Below are 24,544 nucleotides of genomic sequence, written 5' to 3'. Positions count from 1 at the left end.
GCATCTCTCGATAGGCGATGTCTACCTTCCGAGACTTGGACATTTATTTTCTGACCGGTGCAAATAAGAAAAAAATCTGCATTTTCAAACACTTCACGGAATACCAAAGATAATCTTTCATGAATGGTTTAACCACCTTTCAACAGCTCTTTCTGCATCCATATGAAGCATGCAAACACGCCATAGTACTCTCAGCAATTCAGATATTTTCTTTTCCTGCTTAATTCGTGCTGGAAAATAACTTTCCCCGTTTCCAAGTACATGATTGGCAATATCGAGTATTTAGCTAATGCCCGACAGGCCTCAACGAGCAACTCAGAGAACGTGCTACTGAGTAAGCAGGTGGTTTACGTTGAGAACCCTTTGTGGTCATTTTGTGAGAGAAGCACCATTAAAGTATTCCTCACATGATGGATTTCCCGACCACCACGTTCCGTGAATACGATTTGCTCAAGTATGAGTTCCATCTGGCGGGCTTCGAGTAGCAGAACCATAGATGTGGTCTTACCACCAACATGCTACTTCTCGCCACGCACAAAGAACTTCAAGGGAGGTATCACCACTCTAAAAGCGTCTTTTAATTTTTTTATTCAGTGGATAGAGCGAGTCAGAGTGAGCAAGCCTTTTTCTCGGAGGGAAGAATTTCATTCGCACCCCACGTGATAGCCTCATGATTTTTCTCGTGGGTATACATACGGCCATTTCACACGTTTGGTGAGGAACGCGCACATTTACACGACATAAGCAGCCCCATGTAAATATGATGTAGATGTAAATCCTAACCACCAAATTCCACGAATACAATACAATGAATTACTCTATCGTTTCAGGAGTCCGAATCCTCAACTCAAAATAGACGTCGTATATTATTTTTATTTATTTTTGCATTTATTGTCATACCACCGAAAACAGCGCAAATTCGCTTTTTTACATCGGAGTTTTCAATAATCTGAAAAATTACACTGAAACGAACAAACATGCCCTTGGTAAAGGTGACCTACTCAGTCGGGACTCGAACCCCCGACCTCTTGTTTGGAAGGCGAGGACTCCACCCCGCCGCTACCAAGATCAGCTTTAAGTAAACATTTTATTGGAGAAGTAAGAGTAAAAATCCAATAGAAATTCCAACTTCATTCTCCCCTGAGTGGATAATTGAACAAAAAAATACAGACACTACACAAAAATTTCATACTAGGGATCCAGATCAAATCCTCGTAAAATAAACAAGGAGCCACAGCCATTAAGTATGAAAAAGAGCGTTTTTGTGCAGATTCGAGGAAAATTGGTGTGGAACACGTTTAGTACATAATAAAAAATGAAATACTTTATTTAAAAAATCGAAGAGACAATGTAATTTCATTACTTGGTACATTCTTTGGAATAAACGATTGGTACAAAAGAAATTCAGAATCACAAGGAGAATAAATTATGCTCTGTGATGAAATTTAGAATGCATATAAAAAGCCAGTGTATAAGCTCACGTGAACGAATTAAGTCCTGTGATTAATCTGAAAAAAAAACGACTGTTGACAAATACCATTATGAAAAGATCTATTCCGATAAAAATCTAGGAAACTGAATGGCAGAGGCATGTAAAAAACACGAGCCTTACGCAATAGATGATGGAATTTGGATCTCATTATCCCTGGATTACCATTTAAAATTGAAATCGAAGGGTAGTTATTTAGTTGTAGAGTCTATTCGCGTCAGAACGTTGGGTGGCAAAATTTCCAGCAAGGCGGCATACAACAAATAGACGGTACTCTCGCCGGCTAAAGTATTTGGAGAGACAATTAAGGGATAAGTATTTCATAAGAGCCATTTCTCCATTACATTATTGCAATCCAGAGAATTATTCCACTAAATATTTAATCGTTCAAATAATATATTTATAAGTTAATAGTTATTTCCCGATAAATATTCTAACAATTAAAACAATGACTAATTTAAAGAAACTTTCGTGACTATGAGAAAGATACGTTATAAAATAGAATAATGGTAAACGCCTTCAAGTTAGTAGAGAGAGGAGTTACTCTTCTGATAATGTCTGAGTGGGACTTGATGAAGGATAGGGCTGACTTCAAGTGCTCGATCCCTATAATTTCAACCCGGATTAAGTCTCCAACTTCCACACTACAGTGTTAAAGCAGTCGGATCTCTCAACTAACTAGCAATTATACCCACATGATTCACTGCAAACTATTCCTATCTCAGAGTGTCTGTGACATAACGACTCGACCTTTACCTCTGAGAGCGTAGCTAAACGGGTCTTTCATCATCCAGAGTTCGAATACCACGTGATACGTCATGAGTCCGGATTGGAAGGTATCCAGAATTATTTTTTAAAATCTTATAGGAGCCAAGAATTATTTTTCAATTTAAGAGGAGGAAGTAATAACGCATTTTACCAAGTATATCTTGCAATAATTTGACACAAAGAAGGATGCATGTCAGAGAATATAAAACAGTGAATATCATCAACCCATTCTCACTTATTAAGCACAACATGGAAACTGTAAAGTGGGCTGAATTTCAATTACCGTTGAAATTCATCTTAATTTAAAAATGAGTTGTAAGAATGCCACTCAAAGTTATACTTCCTATTGATGCGAAATAAAATCAGCTCCTTAGGAGCCTTAAAATACCATTGCAAAATACTGTGAGAAAAAACAATTTAAATTTAAAATATCATTTGTTTGAAAGGAATAAAAAAATTAATAGTGTGTTGAAATTAAATTGTAATACGGAAATGCATGAACTTAAGAGGACGCATCACTTCCTTTCAACCGGTTGTATTTCATCTTCTTTCAAGGCCTTTTGCCCGTTAAATGAAATACCCCTTTAATGTTTCAGAATAATAATTTTTAACAATAATTTTAAAGATTTTATAGCAATTGCTGTTAATATTTGAAATTTAGCACATGAGAGTAATTGTTTAATAAGAGATTAATAGAGGTAAAACTTTCATGATAAGATACCGGAAAAAGTTAAAAGGATCTCCTCCTTATAGCATTAAAATTTTAATTTGACGGCGTAAGTTTTTAACGAGTGATCCATTGCGGATAAAGACTGGCCGAGTATGAGTGACGCGTTCTCTTATCATTGAACATCACTTTTAAACAAGGAGTTGAGAGGTAAAATAGAGGCGCCATATCCGGCGAATCAAGAAGTAAAAATCCACCTTCCGTTAAGGAAAATGCGTACGACGCGTTTCAGCAGGCAGAGCCATCATCAGGTACAAGACCTTGTGTAAATAATAGTGACTGCAATCAGGTTATCTACCAGATGATGGCTCTGTGAGCCGAAACGTGTGGTACGCATAAAAAATATTTTTTGGAAAAATGTAACTACCGATTATTTCAACATGTCGAACTTCCACTACTAGCCGTAAGTAAATCGTAGTAGTCGTAAGTAATGTAATAATTCAAGTCTGATTCGTTTGAATTTATATAACATATCCTGGGAATTTTAAAGTGACTGTACAAATTTTAAGTTCGTAACCAATCACCAAAAAGATAGGTCGAACAGTAGGTATGCGTCCTCTTAAGCCCATGAGACCTTCTGGGGATGACCTCTCCATTTCATTTAAACCTCTTTTCGTTCACGAATCGCTCTGCACGAATCAGAACGTCAAATGAACCACATTGCTTACCTGATAGTGACTGCAAGCAGGACGATGATCAGGGCGACCAGGAGCATGGCGATGAGAACGCCGCATATCATGTACACGCTCTCACTCGGGGCATCTGGAAAACACAAGAGACGAACAAAACATGAGCCAAGGCGTGCATGAAACAAGTGACTTTGTACGCAGTCACGCGCACGGATACACCAAAGGATGAAGGATACGCCCAAGCATAAATACACCAAAGGATGAAGTTCGTAGTGAAAATATATTTGAGTTAGCCGGAATTCGAACCCGGATATCCCAATTGCCGGTGAAGCGTGTTAGCCAGCTACGCCATTAGCAATGAAAGGCACTTCGTTATTTCCACAATTAATTTGAAAAGTACAACCGGCATCGACCGGTTACGCCATTATCAAGTACATAATAACAGATAATGGCTTAACAGCCAAAACCATCGGGAGATTCCTTCCTTCACGCACCAGCTTTAAGTTTCGATTTACACCACCAATCTATTTTCCCGTCATCCCGAAGTTTACTCTGAGAAAATCGCTCGGTGATGTAACTGGATAACACGCTTGACCGGCAATTGGGAGATCCGGGTTCGAATCCCGGCTAAGTAAAATATTTTCCCACGGCGAAGCTCATCCCTTGGTGCATTTAATGAGCGAAGATGATCAACAAAGTCGAAGGTCAAACTCAATATTTCATGGATGGTATCATTCACCGTGGACACGGACCGTAGCCGAGGTCTATGGAGTGAGCACTGCCCATGCCGTGACAACACTATCGCATCCCGAACATCGACTAAGCGAGCGCCTTCGACAGCAGAACGCGGGGAGGTTCACGTTGACAAGATGTTTGCGGAGTCACTGTGACTCTTCTTAGGCACGTCGATAGCTTCGGAAATCCTCCTCATCAAGTCAAGTACTACACGGGTGACCTCGAAGGCTGGACACTTCAGAAGGAGTCGGGATTCCCGTCGGCTCTGGACCACAGGTCCGTTAAGAAAGAGATTGGTGTTCATAGGGCTATGATAGACTAATGCCTAGAACAGAACAGCTTAACGTGGAGCTTGAACAGCTTAACTATGGATTTGAAGTTTTGAAATAAAAGGTAGTTGCACTTTTCCACTGTTATTTTAATGCCTGTGACGCGTTCCAGCTCACAGAGCCATCATTTGCTACAAGACAAGTCTTGTACCAAATGACGGCTCTGGTATAAGATTGGCTTTGTACCAGATGACGACTCTGTCAGCCGAAACGCGTCGTACGCACTAAAATAATTGTGGAAAAGCGCAACTACCCTCTATTTTAATAAGTCGAACTTCCATTAGATTATGCCTCAATCGCTTTAATTTGTAGTTGCTAACTAAAAAAGAGTCTTTTAGTTCAAAACTGCTTGAAATTACGAAACTCGGCTTGAGATAGTGATTAGCAAAGAAAGTATGAAATTTCTACGAGTAAAATGAATTAAAGTCATAATAGAACCATGCAATACTTTTTACAAATATTGGGTTGACGAATCGTACCATGAGTTGAATACTTTCAATATCCAAGCATTTTGAATTTATGGGTTACACAAAACGCAAAAAATGTTAAAATACTTTAACATAAAACTCCAGGGCAAAGAACCAAGTCGAAATTATCCAAACCAACATATCTGAGTCGAAGATGGGGAATGAAATAAATAATAAAAGAATGACACCTTGTGAAGAATATAAGGTTGGAAATTAGCGTCTGCTAGACATTTGTCTCGTTCGTTTTTCTGCGCCAGAGCAGAAAAAGGTTAAGCAAGCGGAAACACTTCCAGGCAGGTAATTCATCATTTCACCTATGGGACGTAACAATGCTCAATGACTAATGCCATTGGGAGATGACATAAGTCGCAAATAGAAGACGAACACTCCTGTCCCATTAACTCTGTGAACGGTAGATGGGAATATAGGCATTAGACACAAGAGACACGAAGAAACACCGAGGGATAATTCTGTTCGAAGTAATTGAGGTAACTAGTGACATTTAGAAGAGTAGCAAAAAAATGTTACTTCTTGGTTGAGCTTGAAGAAACTGAGTTGAGATGGTCGGGAACTCAATCACAACGTCATAGAAATCCGATTAAGTACACATAATATTATAACCATATCGCAATGTCGACGTAGTTCATTGCTATGATTGATATTTTGAGGTCTACTCAAATTTGGAGAGAAAGAAAAGTAAATTGCACTGTGTAAATTAAATCACGTAATAATGCCATACGGTTAAACGGAATCGTCGAAAGGTATGTAGACTGAATTTAAAAAAATCTTCAAACAAAGATATCATTCCCAACTTGTACCTCAAGGAATTTCGCTAATGAGGCTGAATTATTAAATGCTCTCATCGGATGTAGTTTCAAAACCTGTCGATATTCGAGGTTTTTTTGGCGCGTAAAAAGACATCATTCCCTCTCGTTTTAACTCTTAAATAGCTTCTCCAAGTTCAAGGCCATGAATTCGGCAAAACAGTGGGTTGGAACTCAAGTTACTCAAGAAGATACGCGTATCATCAATCAATCCAACCTCCTTCGATCCTCACTATCACAAAAACCAGGGAATGTGAAAATCCCAGAAAAAGGATGAATTAGATTTTTTCTCAGAGCATCATTGTTTGCGATCCTGCTGTTTTTGATCGATGATTACTGATAATCCTTGATAATATTTTCGAGCTTCTTAAGATATTTAAATAGTAGTTGGGAGATGGAATATACTCTAAATGCAACTGGGTTAAGGACTATAGACACATAGGGACTGGACTTGACTTATGATTGCAGGAATATTTCTCGGGTTTCCCACCGGGTGTCGTATCGGGTTGTAGTTCCCAACGTTTCCATGACTAAGTCCGTCATCGTCATCAGGGGTTAATGATGGTTTAAAAATAAAAAGTTTTTAATAAATATATAATAGTTAATAAATATATAATAGTAAATATATAAGTTTTTAATAAATAAATAAAAACAAAAAGTTTTTAGGAAAATAAAAAGGGTTTAACCCCTGATGACGATGACGGACTTAGACATGGAAACGTTGGGAACTACAACCCGATACGACACCCGGTGGGAAACCCGAGAAATATTCCTGCAGAGCATACGCCGGAAAAACTCAGATTCTACATTGACTTATGATTTATTTAACCTGACCCGCGTCGGAAAGGGTTGAAATTAACTACGAGGAAGATGAGCAAAATTTGAATTTTCTGTCCATTTTCTAAAACCCCTTCAGTATCCCCAAAATCAACTTCAGATATCTATCACAGTAATTTAAAATATGACTTTTCTTCGGGCAGATACTTCGTGGGTCCTATAACATTGATTTCGTATAAGAATATAATCCATCCCAAGTGTAAATAGCGCCATCCGTATTATAGTATATATGTTTTGATTTAGAACCTAGACATGTAGCTTCCTTTGCTCGACCGATTTCAGTATCAAAACGATCTGAGTATACTGGGTAACCGCAAACCATAGTAACACATTTGCATGTGTACTCCCAGTAGCAATTCGTAGCGGAGTGCACGATGTGTAAAAATCACCCTGTCAAAAACCTTTGTGAGAAAAACAGAACTGTGAGAATATTGACGAATTAAAAAAATGCCAATCATAATGGTCCATAAATCTAGAAAAGCTGGTCACTACGGGTTAACATAATCAACAATGATCACCAAAATATTCTCAAAGCGCAGTTACCATTAGAAACCACGGCAGTAGTCGTTTCAGCCCCTTCACGGAGATCCAGGCAGGGTTCCATTAGCCGAATATATGGTACCGACAGTCACAATGTAAAAAGATGTTCCCGGGATCGCGTTATCATCACACAACCGAGACGGAAGCCTGTGCGAAAGCCCTCTCAGGCACGCTAACGGCCGCGAAGAAAGCAGGCCTTGAAGGTTAAGAGCAAGGAGACGTAATCCGTTGCGTCAACAACACACAGGGCACGAGGCTATGTGGGCAAACAACAAGTCGATGGCGCCGTAGGATCTCTTTTGATTCCGTTCCCAGAAAAGTTTTCAATGGGAGCGATAATTTTCGGTGGAAATCCGATGCAAGCAATCACTCCACCTGATGATCAAGTTTTTCTGTCGTTATCACACAACTTTGTATAATGCGGGATGAAATCAAGCCAGAAAGACAGCATTCAATTCAATGACAATAGAATGCAAATACATCCTCCCTTTGTGAGACCTAGAAATTGCGCGCTTTGAGACATTTCCACTCCCTTGAAATGCGCGGGAAATCATCCGACTTTGAAATTATTTTCTCAGGTTATAATATTCGGATTACGCTGAATTTATGAAGTAATGCATTCAATTCGTTTTCCGGCCTCGGTGGCGGTGGGGTAAAGTCAAACTGTGGGTCGCGGGTTCGAATCCCACCTGGGTAGGTAGTCCCCATCCAGGGCATGGATGTCTGTATCGTGCTTTGTTAATCCTTCGTTGTAAAGGCCTCTATTTAATGTTTACGGGGAAGTCGAAATTAAATACATAAATAAATAAATAAAATCATGCGTATTTTTCTAATGTAATCAACGGTGTTTGGGCGAAATCTTGTGGAACAAATTGATGTGAATAAAATTCGTGAAGTTTGTATCATATGTTCACTTTAATGGTTTAAGTGCGAGAAAACATAGAAGTGGACATCTTCTGCATCCTTTACGTATTTCATTCGCATATTTCAATTTCAGGTGCATGCTTATTGGCTTTAATGGGAGTCTCCGCATTAGTTTCACCCTGCCTTCAACGAATCCCTCGCGCGGCAAGAAGAGACTAGCTTGATCACTGATTTTAGTTCATTGAGAAAAGTACATCTTATGTAATGGCCGAAAAATTTGATTGATTAGCCCAATCGAGTGACCTAAAAACTCAATGGGAGCCAGAAATATAACCCTCACCTTGGAATTATGCTCTGGTAATCCGGATCTAACGCGAGAATACGATTGAAATACGCGAATACGTGATGATCGTATTGAAAATATAGATACTGTTTATCGGGATGAGCATCTTAACGACGATAGGAGAGTGCAGTGGAAGAGAAGTGACTTAAAAACCTAAGGAAGAGCCATCATAATATACGGAATTATTTGGTACAAAGTATGAAACCCGACAGAAAAATTATAGGAAGGTAAATATTTCACGACTTTGCGTTCTTTTCCATTGCATGTAATTCAGTAAACACCCTTCAAACCGCGTTTCGAGTTAGTGGGACAGAGATTATTTGCAATTTGCCTAAAGAGAGATCTCCGAGATAATCTACTCAACCATCAAAGTTTGATCTTGTTGGCCCCCCCTCCGTGCAATGTTTCAAAGAATACATTGTATTTATTACCGATAGCAGGATTAGAGTTCACCTCCCAAATCGTTTAACCAGCTAAAATACCACTTATGATCCTAATATTCTCTCACAAAAGGTCTCTGGCCACGGTCTTCTTTCAATCATTGACTTCCATATCACAAACATGCTACAAAGTTTCGAGACCTACCACTATATATGAGCATTTTCAAAGGTACTAAATCATTCAACGTCGACTTTTAGATAGGCTTTTCGACTATACTTTATATCTATTTATGAAAAAACTCTAAGCAACAGCTCCGATAGCCACAAAAATAAAGATGATACCTGTTCATTCCGAATTTATATTAAGTTGTGGCATTTTGGTGAGTATGGCTTCCACTATTATTTTCAATGTATTTAATTTGTTCATTCCAGGTAAATTTCAGTTCTATGTGATATCATGTACACATATCACTGTCCTGAAATCAGCCCATTGAGGTATCGCTAGCTCATTTAAGTCCTTGAGTAGCAGCAATAAATATATCGACGAATTTCTCAAAAAATAAAAAGTCACATAGATTATTATTATTTGACTGATTTCTCATTTACACAAATCATTGCCCTGAAATCAGCCTAATAAAGTATCGACAGCTTTTTTAAGTCCTTACATAGAAGCACAAAATATAGCGACGCATTTTTTAAGAGAATAAATGCTATTATACTTTATTATTACTGTACTCAGCGTTCATCCTTACGAGGATCTAGATGCTTTTAACGGACGCAGAGGCACCGGACCCTGATTACCGTCCCCATTGATATCTCGACGCCCGATTTGTTTGTTTGCGGAATCACTTAAGGGCGAGCGAGGAAGAGGCCGCAAAAGATGATCGTGACTGCGATAGAGTGCTCCGTGATTGATCGTGATTGGCAGGGAAGCCGCGAGGGCAATTAGCGCGAGCCGGGTGATGCGCACGGGAAGTGTAGCCACACTTACCGATCGAGCGAGACCGTAAGACGTGGCGCTTCGACGAAGCCACATCGGGTGCAAAATTCATGGAAAAGATCACGAATATTACATTAGATGATTCTCAAGTCCGCCGCTATAATTGTTGTAACTCCGCGCGAATTAAAATCATACCTTAAAATTCGCAACTCGTGGCGGCGCTACCTGTATTCGATATCCAGTTTTCACGAGGATATACATGGCAGTCATTCGTAACCGATCCAATAAATCATAAAAACCACACGTTTAACGCATTATTACCATTTTTAACAGAAAAAAGACCACTTCCAAAACGATTAATGGAGAAAATCACACTGAATGAGATACCGCTGCCTAGTGGCGCCGCCGAATAAAATGCGCGCGTAACGGCAACGGATATAACGCTTAGCCGCCATGTTGTTGGACCTCTTTTAATGGAGTCCCCTTGGAAAACACCAAGAATTTTATAATGAAGGATTGTCCAGTCGGGGACTTTTGTGTGCTGCCATTCATCGGTCTTTTAAATGGGCTTACGAAAATCGCCTCTCTTGTCGCTGAAGGCACAAATACCCGAATTTCGCAGGGAAGTAAGCTATGAGTAGGTATTGAACCCAAATTTATGCTCTAGTTGATATAATACAGGGTGCTTCAGGAGGAATCTGCAATACTTCAGGAGGAGGCAAAGGAGAAAATTTTAAGCATCTATCGCATCGACCTGATCCGCCCCTGATGTAGAATGGTAAAACAACCTCTTGCCACTTTGCGTAGACCTCCATTTGGGAAGCTGTTAGAAGAAGCACACATGAGTGAGATTGGCATATGAACAGCATGGAACAAGAGAGGGACGAGGAGGAAGGCGATGTCATTTGAGGTGTTTAGTAGAATGTTTACTGGTTGCTGTGTATTACCTACTCGCCGTGCTTACACGCAAGAGCTTATGAAAACGTCGTAGAAGCCAGTGTTGATCTTAACTGTATTTGCTTTGGAACTCCTTCTCCCTCCATCTCGACAAAGGTCTACAAGAGTGAACGAAAGGTGGCGTACTTTTCCGCTGCTTCCATCTTCTCCTCGAAAGAAGTTGTGGATTATATTCCGATAACTTTACATACGCCAGGCAGTGTTCAAAGTTCTAAATAATTGGTGTACCTTTATTATAAATGAACGTTTTATCCCGCCTCGTCGTGAGGCGGTAGGTGTAAGGATGACTACCATAAATTTGTACCAGAGCAGTAGCGTAGCTAGGAATAGGCTCTGGGGGGTGGGGGATGGGATGGCCTAGGGTGGCAACCCTTCGCCAACTGGGTCCGGGAAAATTTTTGAAAAATAACACGCCTGGAAATACATTTTACATCATTTTGGCACCAAAGATTCAACTTTCAGCAGATGCAATTATTACATGGCAAAACTAGATGATAGTTTAAAATAATTTTTAAATTGCTCTGAGGCTTTGGAGGGGGGATATATCCCCTTATCTATCTCCCCCCCATAGTTACGCCACTGTTCCACAGTATATACATTAAAAAATAGTTCCTCGATGTGGGAGATTTGACCAATTCCGACCAAGTATTTGTTAGAGTCCATTTCATTTCGGGGGAAAAATAAATCACAATTTCAAACCGTTTGTCAAAATGGCTCATATATTTTATCGCTTCTGCTGGACCTGGATATATAGCGCGGCTGTAATGATATTCTGTTCCTCACCTAGGGCACCGTGATAGTCTAAACCAATAATAACGGTGGTCAGTAGAATTATTTTAATGAGTTTTCAATGAATGAGATGAAAGAGATGAGTTTCACGAGTGAGAGTAGAATGGAAAGTAAGCAATTAAAATTTGTCCTTTAAACTATTTACATTTGTGAAGGTGGTCTCAGCACAGTTTTTCCTTGGAGGCCACCTAAAGCTCCCATTTTTTTCACAATTAATGTTTTTATGTAGTGTACAAATGTAATTATATTAGGAAGCAATAAATTATAATTATTATTACTTAATGTCATATGAATTAGCCTCGGCAAGCCACCGATGAAAGGTTTCAGCTCAAAAGAGGTGTTTAAGCTGTTGTTAAGGCCGTTTTACACTGGGCACGGAATTGCGTAGGTTAGAACTGCATTAATTTCTAAAATGGCATGGAATTGAGCGAATGCATGTACGAAATTAGAGCAGGGGATATTTTACCATCTCACGTCCACGCATTCTCACGCATGTGTTCTAGCAATTCACCGCTTTACACGACGCAATTTTGACTGCGCCTAGGTACACACGTCAGAGTGTGCAAGTACGAGCCCCGTGTAAAACGGCCTTCAAGGGTGCGTGATTAGATTTCTGGCTGAGTGATCCGCAATTTTCTATGGTTTGAGATGCACTCTATGCAATAAATGGTTAGCCAAGTTTGAATGTTAAAAGATGTTGATAATAAGGCCAAACGGACATACAAGAAAAAATACTGCAATCGCCACTAACACGAGGTGAAGTGCATGTTATAGCTCTGCACACACTTGAAGCTGAATATTTGCAAAGCCCTGATCAGTCGTAACTTATGTGGTTGAGACCTATATAATATTAAAAAAACTTTGTAGAAATCCAATCAAAATTCGAAGGAAAGATAATAAAGAAGATCAACGGACCAACTTAAAATGATGACTGAGGATTACATTCAACGTTGAGATAAATGATTTTCTGGAACTGAGGAACATAGTTCGGGTAAAATATAATGGTCGGAGATGAACATTTAAAATAGGAACATATGTAGGACATTAAAAAACGTGCATTAGAACTAAATTCAGAGAGTACATTCCAAATCACGTAGACGAATTCTCGAGTACTGAAACAATGCAAGAGTGTACGAATAAATGTCCAGAAAACTTCCAGTAAACCATCAAAATAGAGGTCCCGGCTATCGTTTGCAATATGCACATGAGAAATAACGATAAAAAATCACAGCACTCGTTTAAGATGCATGGCACTTCAAGTATATTATATAAGCATTTAATAAGATTTGTTCAGAATTTTCCGTACTGTAACAAGTACTTAACTATGACTGAAAGTATGCCAACAATGAAGACAAAAATTATAAGGGAAATAAAATTACGATTCACAGAAAAGTATCTTCGGGAAATAAAATGTACCATTAAGAAAGTTGGCAAGTTCACGGATATATCATAAAAGTAAAAAATATAAAGTAAATGTCGATTTGACATTTAAGTCGTGAATATATCTAATTCGTCGCCCGTGATTTAGTTTTGCAATGTGTTTGGAATATTTCCCGGAAAAATACGAAATGCTTCCTTACAGAAAACCAGGATGCAAATTGAGCGTGAGGAAATGAAGCAATTTTCAGCAATAGAATTATAAAATAGAGACAGGAGCTTTAGTAAGTCATCAAATGAACATATTATATGACATCAACATATTATTTTCATTAGTGATTAAGTTACACGAATACTAAATGAAACAACAGACTGTTTGAAGCTGGATCCTGGTTGGATCGAGTGAATTAATGGTTATAAAGGTAAAAATGCATGTAATAAGATCACAAAAATAAATCAAAATGATGTTTTGTAAGAAATAATTCATAACTAGGTGCTCTATGAGTCTTGTCTGATACTGAGCTTTTGTCCAGTAAAAAAGAGAATGCAAGTCAAGAGTTATACTAACTTGAAATTGGTTGTAAAGGTCTCAAAATAAGTAAAAAAAGTGAAACCAATAATTAATATGAGACGAAATATTTTTCGTCTTATTTGGTATACCCTGGATAAATACATCTGATTAAGTATCAATCGTTGCTTACCGGGCAGAAATGCGGAGAAGATTGAATCATTTAACATGTTATTCAATATTATGCAACGATTTTCATTGCTCACGGAACCGGCATACCACCTTATGAACTTAAATCGTCAAATTATGGAAATAATTTCATTGTAACTGGAATCAAATTACTCGCTTAATGCACGACCAGTGTCCGTTTCTATTTACCTTTCCTCATGGATAAAACTCTATGGCAACGTTGTTACTTGCGTACATGATAATTGTCGTTCGGAGAAATCTCAAAGATTAAAGAAAGCTTTGGCTGTCATTTTTTTTAGAGATAAAAATTATGAGAAAACCTTTGGTCAAATCGATGATCCGAAACAAGCCTCATAACAAATGCAAAATCGGGGCTCGGAGAAATGTAAATACAAATGGAAGAGCACTTTATGACGCGATTATCCTACCAGCAACAAAGCACCATTTACAGTATCTGGATTCTAAGCCAAATAAAATTTTCTATTTATCACGAAAATACAGAAAACTTGTCATTATTTTCACATTGGACCATTATTCTACCAAGAATCCTACTCACAAATTCAATGCATATCCTCGCATCACGAATTCGCAGCGGAGTTAGTAGAATCACGTTTTCACCACTTTCAGTGATATTTTATTCTTATAATTGTATCCTAACGTTTGACTTGTTAACTATAAGAGGCACGGTGCCACTATTGTAGGTATTTATAAAACAATGATACATTGTAGTCATCATCATCAATGATTAACAAAGACCACCATAAATTTTCCAAGTAATATTATCATGAGGCTGAAATACTCACAAAATTGCCACCCTAGCGAGATAAGGAAAACATTGTATATTCAAATACATATAATTTGGGAAATAATGATGCTGGAATGTAGAAAATTTCATTTCTAGCGATTTTTAGTTTAACTTTCACTAATCAGTAATAAAACTGTTTTCATCTGAGTAATAAGCGAAGCGTGAATTTCACAGTAGGTTAAAAATTACATACAGGAGTCAAATTTGATAATTTTATGCATTGCAATAAAAACTGAAATCATCGTAAAAAGAACACCTATCGAAAACCCTATTCAATTCCACTTTTCCTATGACCTCCAGTTGTGACCCACTCAGCCAGAGATTCAGCGCAAACTAGTTCTCACAGGATGACTACCACAACTCTTTAAGGAGCTTAAAAGGAAAAGTTGAGGAAGAAAATGAGAAATCAGTGATGTGGTTCATACCGCCTTGAAGGAGGAAAGTTTCAGTGGCTATTAATTGACGACTCAGCGAGCATATTGGGGAAATTATGAGAATATATAGGTTGCCCAATGTCGAAATAAAGGAGAGAAAATTATTCATACTAAACGGAAGTATATCAAAGATGCCTACTAACACGACAAAAAATAGCGTAAAATATCTGCAGAGTAGCACAAGCAAAACCGTATACTATCAACGAAAAACTTGAAAGGAATTCTAATTTGAGAGTAAAAAGATGAACTTTTTAAGTCCTTCGAACACAGCGGACTAAATAAAAAAGAAGGAAATTCGAAGAACATGAATACGTATCAGAGACATAATATAATATATAATATAATAATATAATAATATATTTTATTCAACGGGTTAATAAAAAACCCTTTATATTGGTGTACATTAATTACAAATATTTCGACTAAAAAGGAACAGTTCAAATTATCATGTCATTAGTAACACATAAAATAAGAAAAAAAAACAGGAACAGTCAAGTAACATTACTTCTCACAAATTTTTTAAAAGTGGTTAAAGAAGAAGAAAAAATGTCAATAAATACCTATGATCAGAATTAAACAACGTGCTCTTTCTTGAACATTACTTTTAGCAAAGGGATTGCGACCCTTAATGCTGTGAGTCAATTTTTCAGTCTCATAAATACAACTTGCTGGCATTACAATTCCTTGTGGTTTATCGAGTAAAATATTGAGTTATTAGAACGCAAGCATTCTATACTAAGAGTGGTCATCGAATGACTATGGAATAAATTTATTTATCATTATATTACCTGGGACTCAAAGACACCCATTAATGTGGTAAGGTGCGGATAATATTTAAAATAAAGTGGAAAATATTGTAAGAGTTGGAATGATGCACAACACGAAAATATTTAAATCAAGAAAATCAACAAAGGAGAGAGAGCTGAAGAAATATTAAGATGACCCAGAAGAAATAAAAAACGATATGAACATTAGATCAGGCATCGCCATTCGTTTGGCACATCTGCACTTAATCTTAGTTCTATTCCAAATCAAGGAAGATAGCGATGCCTATCGGTAGTCTTAATAGCTACTTAACGTGAATTTAAATCGATTTCATGATTGATGAGTAGTATTAGCTGTGATTGATCGACAGTTCATTCGTCTATCAAGAGGCCAAGTTGTGCCATGTTTTTGTGAATTATTTCTTAGGTTTACATCCTCATTTTCAGGGTAAATTCAGAAGACCTGTCAAACTTTTCCTGTATCTCAGATATAAAAATTTTACCTGACAAATTTCACCATGGGGCGGGGGAAAACCTTTATTATTTGAGGTGACGGTAAATGTTGACATGAGTGTTATCCATAAACGCTGAATGTTTTTAAATATTGAAGTTATTTTTTGGCATAAAGATTGATAAATAATTTATACGTTCATGATATATGATGCATTAATGTTAATACACACACATGTAGCATTAAAGTTACTCTTGTCGCAAGGTAGGTATTATTAACCGAATTATGTAAGTTTTACAACACAACATGATAAAATGTAAACTTAGGTTACATGGATCTCTTTTAAATATTTAACATAAAATAATTCCTCATAATACAATGATATTTTCTCTTACTATGAAGAAACTAAGACTAAATTAAATGCGACCTAGGGCCCCCGCGCACTGGCAACTTTTACAAAGCAACTATTTAGTTGCTTTGAGGAAGTCCCTATGGAACACACGGCAGTTGCGGCAACTAAAAAGTTGCCCGTGCGCGGGGCCACAGTCAATTTCGTGTCTTTCATTTGAACATCCACAAAGCAACTATTCATTGGGACTTCCTCAAAGCAACTAAATAGTTGCTTTGTAAAAGTTGCTAGTGCGCGGGGGCTCTTAGAGAAATTTCAAAGGCAAGAAATTCATCAGGTGAAAAGACAAATACATATCATATTGAGCGAGACTGAGGCGTCCTCTTATGCCTGGAGAATAGCCTCGGAGAAAAGGACAACTATGCCGCGACAAAAACGCGCGATGAATATGATGATGTCCCAGGTGATACAGGAATGACAATAGTTCGCTCACAACAAGGAAGGCAACTGATTAATGAGAAAGGCGAGTCGCCGATAACGCTTTCATTATTCAAGGCGTGAGGTTGTGGGGCACGAGGGCCAGCGACCTTGAAGTGTCTGGGGATGTCACGCACGGAAAAGGGGAGTCGACGATCAAATGCCGCATCATCGAAGCAACGGTCATCATCGCATCATCGGAGACCAGTTTCACGATTGTCACCGAAAGTCATAGTCGTGCGAACAGCTTAGGTATTGAACCACGAATATGGAAATGGAGGATCTCCAGTTGAAGACAATTTTCACATTATTACGGCTCACGGCACTAGCATGCGTACCATTATCTGCAAGACCTTCCCTCGATCGCGAGGACGAATGAATTGAAATCGTCAAAATCGAGGAAATATTTTCATCGCAACTGGTACGCATTTACCAGCTCAATTCATAGGATAAAATAGGTAATCCAATGTCGCGATAAAGGGGAGAAAATTATAAATACCAAACGGAAGAATATCACAGATACCTATAAACACAGCAAAAGATCAGATAAAATGATCAGCAATATGGCATAGGTCAATCACTACACTATGAAACGAAAAAATTGAAAGGAGTGCCGAATTGAAAGTAAAAATGTTGTAAAGGAAACGGTGTAATTGGGTATTGAATAGAGGAGAAGGTGCATCATAAAGTACTTTCTTTATACTTGTTTCCTTGAAAAACTATGTACAAATCATATGAATACAATACAGGCAAGAGAGTTTGGTATCGATAGGATCAATCATGACGTCTGTTACTGAATAATGGCACGAAATTTACATGACTTCTTTAAAGGCAACATTAGAGGTTACAATATTGTTGTGGTAATAAGTTTCTTTAACACAAACATAAATATCACGGAAAGTGCGAATTCTAGAAAATGCTACATACAACTGTCCATGCGAAAAAACGGGTTCAGGCAAGTGCAATCTGCCTCTCTGAACAGTGTGAACCTGTGCTTTATTAATTGTCATTGCAAAGGTCACCTTGATTCTTAGCTTTTATTCTAAATATTTTTGCCTGCTTATGTTACGTGTCTATGGTTATATTGTGGATTTAACGAGTTTTTAAACCTTTTTTTGAAGTAAAGAATAAAAAAAATGTGTTGAGTCGATATATTTCGAGCGAGTAATCGGCATGAAAAAATCGAAACTTTTAAGTTAAATTATTGGGTAAATAATGAAATTTGAGATTGAGGTTGTATTTTTCGTCAGAATCAGGTGATGCAACGTTTAAAATGATACTTCATTCATCACTGTATGAGCAGTATGAACGAAGCATATACGGAATGACGGAATGAGACCTTTCTGTAATAATACATGGGTGGATGAGAAGCCAAGGGGCACAAGTGATTTCTTTTTTCTTCACAGAGTTAGGTACAGAAATTAGGTAAAGAAAACAAATGAGATGAAATAAATGTTAAGAAATGCAATTGATTTTCCACTCGATATCAGCACAGAACAGAGACTCACTCGTATCCATTGGTAACCAAGTTTTAGCGTATTTCTTCTAACAATCAACTTAACCTAACTCTGTTGAGAAAAAAATCACTTGTACCCCTTCGCTTCTCAACCTCTCATTATAAGATTAAACCTCTTGCTCATTTTTGACCATTACATTTAGCGAAGGAATTTTGACCCGCAGTGCCGCAAGTTTTTTCGTCAGAGTCCTCGAGGAATTTTTCCTATCCACTTAAAACGGTCTTTCTTGGGATTCCCCGACAGCATTCTCTCTCTCTCTTTACATTTCATATCTCCTTGCGCCTAATTGGACTCGGGAGATGCATCATTCTCTTGGTCAATGGCCCTTACAAAGGGAGATATGAAATGCTTCGTTTAATCTTCTACACGGAAAGCACGCAAGAATTTAGGCCGACTTTGTAGTGTTTCAACGCAATCTCGTCACAGTGATTAATGGGAGGGGGAGACTTGAGATAGTTATGCTTCGGTAAAAGTAACAAGAATTTGATGAAACTTTTCCACAAATTTTTTGAAAGACGCGCTTTCAATGACACAAATGAATAGAGATTCCGATGCGCCTTTTTGAGATATTTTATAGTAAAATTAGGATGATTTAACATGGGCTCTAATGGAGAAATACGGTTTTTCGAGCTAGCAAAACTGTTTTCAACAAGACATTGTGTAGATGGCACTCATTAGAAGCAAAATTTGGGACGAATCGAAATATGTACGGGAAAGTATAAGTTGGTGATAAAAAAAGACAGATATTTGCGAAAAACCGTCTGAAACTGGCAAGATCTCATGGTACCAACATCGCAAAAAGAAAACCACTACACTGACTTCGCCAAAATTACGCAAATACATTTAGTTTTCCGGCTTTCACATACGTCATACGTATACTTTATTTACCTACTAACCAACTACTCTCCTACCTAACTCTGAGGAAGGTGGTAATACGCCACCGAAAATTTAGTACTGTGAGTGTTTTTATCTTTTTTGTGTACTGTGGTTCTTTGCCCAACCTGGTTTTTTTAATGTTATTTATTAACAAATATATTTATTTATGATATACCTCATAGATTGTGAATATTAAGTCAAGTTTGCCGTTAACAGTTCAGTGTGCAAAGGTTGGAAACAGTGTTGAAACTAATCAAGTTCACTACTGTAAATACTTTAAAATTTTTTTTTTGACGTTTTCTCTGTGGTCAGCCAGTATCAGGGACTATTGTAGTCAAATATCCATGTCAACATTTACCGGTAGCTCAAATGAAAAAGGTTTTCACTCTGAAAAAATTACTAAGGTAAATTTTTATATTTTCGTTGCTGGTAAACTTTAAATCTTCTGTACATACCCTGAAATTTTCAGGATGAAAACATAAGCTTCATACAAGTAACACTTCAGAATAACACACCAATCGAGCTGTAGTGGTGCGTCTTCTTAAGCCTCGTGTATAGAAACTTCGGCATGATTGACGTGCAGCCCTCACTTATGGCACGGAGCTACCGCTGTGAGGCAGCTGGAAAAGGTCTTTGACCGACAGACAGACTCTCGGATGCGAAATAACGCTAAGGACGCAGTAGAGACTGCCTTGGTCGTCTGTACAAGAATATTAATGGCCGACTGTATAGGTAAATAAAAATCGAAGAAAAAACAAAATTTGGTAATTATAATTGAGAGTGTGATGAGCCAAGGGGGCTAGGGATTTCTTTTTCTAAACAGAATTGAGTACAGAAATTAGGCATAGAAAACAAATGAGATCAACTAGATATTTAGCAGTGCACTTGATTTTCTAGTCCATGTCAGCGCAGAACAAACACTCACTCGAATCCCTTAGCCACCAAGCTTTAGTGTATTTCCTCTATCAATTTCTGTACCTAACTCTGTTTAGAAATAAAATCACTCGTACCCCTTGGCTTCTAAACCCTTCATTTATAATAATGCCACATAGGCCACATGAAAATATGGCCGAGAGACACATAGGCTGCACAATTGATCCTTATAGATGAAATAGGACAGTAAAAGAGGTAAAAAAACGGGGGTGAGTAAAGGAAAATAAAAGTATGAAGGGTAGGAATTTCATAGGATCCAACGCTCGAGTTCAGGGACAGCGATGCTTGTTTAGATGTATTCAACGGTGTTTGGCGAGATGTTGCGGAACATATTAATGATAATTGAAAATTAAAACTTTGCGTTTGTCCACAGTATTACTTGCTTATCACGATGCTTGTTTATACGATCGCTTGAATTACTATGCAACACGAGTAGGTAATAGGTCAACTTATTCGAGAATTTTTTCAAAGAAATAAAATGTAAAGATGGAAGGATTGATAAATGCTTAAACATTTGTTTTCCATGCTTTATATATATTTTAAATTTCACTACAGAGTTCCCCAATGGAAATAAAAATTTTCAACAGGAGATTGTTTTTTTCCTTTTTCACTGCCCTATGGAGAAAAACTTAGTAAGGCCAGTACCTTAGCAAAATTAGTAGTAAATGAAATAACCGAAAGGAAGATGCTTCAAACGAGTTAATTATCAAAATTCAAGGGTAAATTAATATTCGTAAAACTGTTGCGAATTCATAGAACACAACATTTTTCATTTTGAAATGGTTTCATTAAGTTGTATAAAAATTTTGAATGGTGATAAACTATTCATTTGAACATTTATTACAATTTTATGGAAAAAATATGCAGTGAACAGTAAATTAAATAAATTTTAGGAAGATAAACTCATTCATGAAAAACTGTTAGAGCTTAAGGAATTGGATCAGTTTCTATGGTTTTCGAGGTTATGTGTAAAACGTTTCTGTAAGATAAAGCGACACGAGTCCTCAACACCCGAATAATAACATGCATCCACCAATTTTCCTCTCATTCAAACTATGAATCCATCCCTGTGCACGTCCGGAGCGCGGGTCAGCTTCTTTCACCCAATGAATTCCGGTTTTAACCGCCTGTGACTCCCCTACTCCGCTCCGAACAGATAGAATCGCCAGAGGATAGGGTACTTATTATCCGGGCGAAGTAACGAGTCGTCCCTTCGACGTCATTTCAAAAGGATCGGTTACCGTCATAGACTACCTTTTTGGACTCGTTTACAAAAGACGGACACGATTCTGGAAACGTTACGCACCACTTCGCACCGAAACAATTTTCTCCAATTATCGTCGTTAACGCATTCAAATGAGTATTTTTTTAATGTGACTTAAGTGATTCATTCCCATGTCGTCGACACCTGTTTTTCCATTCACGGCGTGGCTTCCAATTCATAACGTGTGGCCTTGAACGTGGCATTGGGACGCCGTGTCACGAGGACGTCCCGGGCATATAATTCATTACTGCTAATTCGCGAAAAAATAACATAAGCAGGGGTTGAATCTGCATCAACATGCTACCCAGCGAGCCGTCTAAAAAGGTGTGTGGCAAGGGGTTTTAGGACACCACTCGTTTTTCAAATTAAGAGAAACTGCTCAAGCAAAATTACGACTAGCATTTATTAAACTCCTTCATGGTTCGGGGGAAAAACCAGTTATCCATACCCATTATCCTCCATTTCCCATACGGCAAAATATCTCTATAATTAAGCGACTTTAATTTTTCCTGGTGAATACTTCTGACGAATATTTCTCGGGTTTGCAGACAGGTTAATGCTTTTATACAAGCCGACGTTTCGGGAGACGACTTGTCTCTCATGAAGAATTTCAAAAGACCTACAGCCAATCGCAAGACACCTGAGCCGCATTGTAGTCCTCGGTAAACGGTCGATCCAGTTCAGTGTGAAATGGGACTTCCATAAGTAACACAACCTTGAAGATGGGAGACAAGTCGTCTCCCGAAACGTCGGCTTGTGTAAAAGCATTAACCTGGCTGCAAACCCGAGAAATATTCGTCATCTCTATAATTAATCGTTTCTGTCGGATCTGGAAATATAGTGAGGCTCTAATTATGTTGTTCTCCGGGTCTCTCCTAAAAATGCCCATTTTCAAGTTCTCAAGCAATCTAAGCCTTGCGTGCAGCCTCCGAGTCTCTAGCGGCTCCTATTCGCATAATACCTGTGTAACGATCTCCGTACGCCCGCAGCAGGCAGGTTTAGGCGAATCGGTCGCCTTTTCTTCGTCTTTTCTATATAATTCAAATTCAAACATAAATCACATAACAATGGCAGTAAAACAAGCGAAAATCACCCAAAGAAGAAAAGCGTTACCCAAACTAAACTTACCACATATCAATAACTTCTGAAAGAGCTCAACGGAGGAAACATTTTGAGTAAAATACTGAAAGGGCAGCGGACTCATGTATGATGATCTTTTTTCTAAAGGCGTGGAATGCATTGGATGACTTAAAACCTAACCAAAATGATTAATGCGTGCCTTAGTAAATATTGGTCAAGGAATAAGTTTTAATTTTCGAGCGAAGCCATTGTTTCGAATAATATTGTTTTCTATCATCAAGAATAATATAGTATTAAATAATTTAATATTTTTATACAACCTATTGTAAAAGCCTTAGTGCTGTTATTGGTGCTAAATAAATATACAAATAAAAAAATAACCTTGTAAATGTCACCAAGGTAAACTCAAGTGACAATGAAACCACTGAGCCGTTTATACTGCGTAGTAGTCCCGGAGAGGATATCTGAAGAGGAAGCAATCTCCAAGATAATGTAAAAATTTCTTTTTCCTCATTACCGCGCGAGTTAAGAGCCTTCGCACATATTGCTCTTGTTTTATTGCGTCTAGACAATAAAGCTCGCAAGTCGAAATTAAATCTCATCCCATTCTGTAATCGAAAAAATGAGCAGAGGAAATATTTAGCCCAAGACTAAGAAATAATCGAAGGGGATTGCATAAAAAAATATCCTATACTCTCTGGGCGTATCAAGTGCAGAAAGGTTTCTCGGAGTTTCAACCGGGTAACTAGCTCCATATCTTCCGACGTTTCAAAAAGGGACTTGCTCTTCATCCTCACGGGATCTTCTGAATGCCGTCTCTCAAATTTGTCCGGTGAAGAGCAAATCGCTTTTCAAAACGTCGGGCGATATGGAGCAAGTTACCCGGTGAAAACCCCGAGAAACCTTTCTGCAAAAAAATATACCTTATTATAGCTCCAATATATTGAAGAAATAAGAACGTTTACATTTAGATAATAATAAAAATTCTCGGTGAAAAGGCCCTGCCATCCAAGCATGAAGCCTCTAATATCAACGAAATCTTATGACCAGACACCTCTAAAAATTGCTCGATCAATTGAAGGGGCCGGGTTAAAAAGAGTGGCAACTACAATTTTTGGCCAAAATGGATTGGCAAAAAAATACAGGAGCCATACCAGTTTAGCTAGGATTAAACTTATTCTGCGATTTAACATTTAAATATATAATTTTATCTCACCGTAAACAGTATATTTACGGCCTTTACAACGTGGAATATGCAATTCACAAAGAAGGACATTCACAACGCCCATGCTCTGGATAAGTGCAACTAACCCAGTCGGGACTCGAACCCGCGACCTTAAGTTTGACAGGCGAGGAATTTACCGTTAATGAATGAAACAATGTATAGACTTCATACTAATGTGTTGAAATTGGTTAAAAAATAATTACGAAGATTTAACCAAAATTTAAAATGTGAATATCTCAAAACCGGCCTCGGTGGCGGCGGGGTAAAGTCCTCGCCTGCCAAACATGAGGTCGCGGGTTCGAGTCCCGCCTCGGTAAGTTTCACGGATCCAGGGCATGGTTGTTCGTATACGTTTCATTGTTGAATTTGTTGAATACCCCGATTTAAAATGGCCTATAAGAGCTGTATTCGGAGGTTTGGGGATAAAATAAAAAAAAAATAAAAATAAAAAACACTAGAAATTACGGCTGGCACTCTTAAAACCCAACCACTTCAATTTTTCGAAAGCCTATCTGAAGCAATTATAAGGAAAAATATGGAAAAAATATCAGAAGGGAATATTTCAGCCATGATAAATAATCAAAATACATTAATTAATATCTCAAGAACAGTTTTCTTCATTCAATTTTTACTGTCTATTTCCATGACCTTTCAATGGATTTCCACAATGTTTCGGC

At 37.9% G+C, this 24,544-nt stretch overlaps 1 protein-coding gene across 5 annotated transcripts in view; it reads right to left on the bottom strand.

Moving 5' to 3' along the window:
• LOC124160746 overlaps positions 1 to 24,544 on the bottom strand; it is a 526,295-nt gene that overhangs the window by 60,069 nt on the left and 441,682 nt on the right. For all 5 annotated transcript variants that reach the window (XM_046536753.1, XM_046536748.1, XM_046536750.1 and 2 more), the window contains exon 4: positions 3,653 to 3,746. In XM_046536753.1, coding sequence (XP_046392709.1) covers positions 3,653 to 3,746 — 94 coding nt within the window. The remainder of the gene's footprint in view (positions 1 to 3,652; positions 3,747 to 24,544) is intronic.

The sequence above is a fragment of the Ischnura elegans genome, chromosome 6 (genome assembly GCF_921293095.1).
Source record: "Ischnura elegans chromosome 6, ioIscEleg1.1, whole genome shotgun sequence".
NCBI lineage: Eukaryota > Metazoa > Arthropoda > Insecta > Odonata > Coenagrionidae > Ischnura > Ischnura elegans.
Note: the sequence above shows the minus strand (reverse complement) of the source record. Positions and strands in the feature narration are given on the sequence as shown.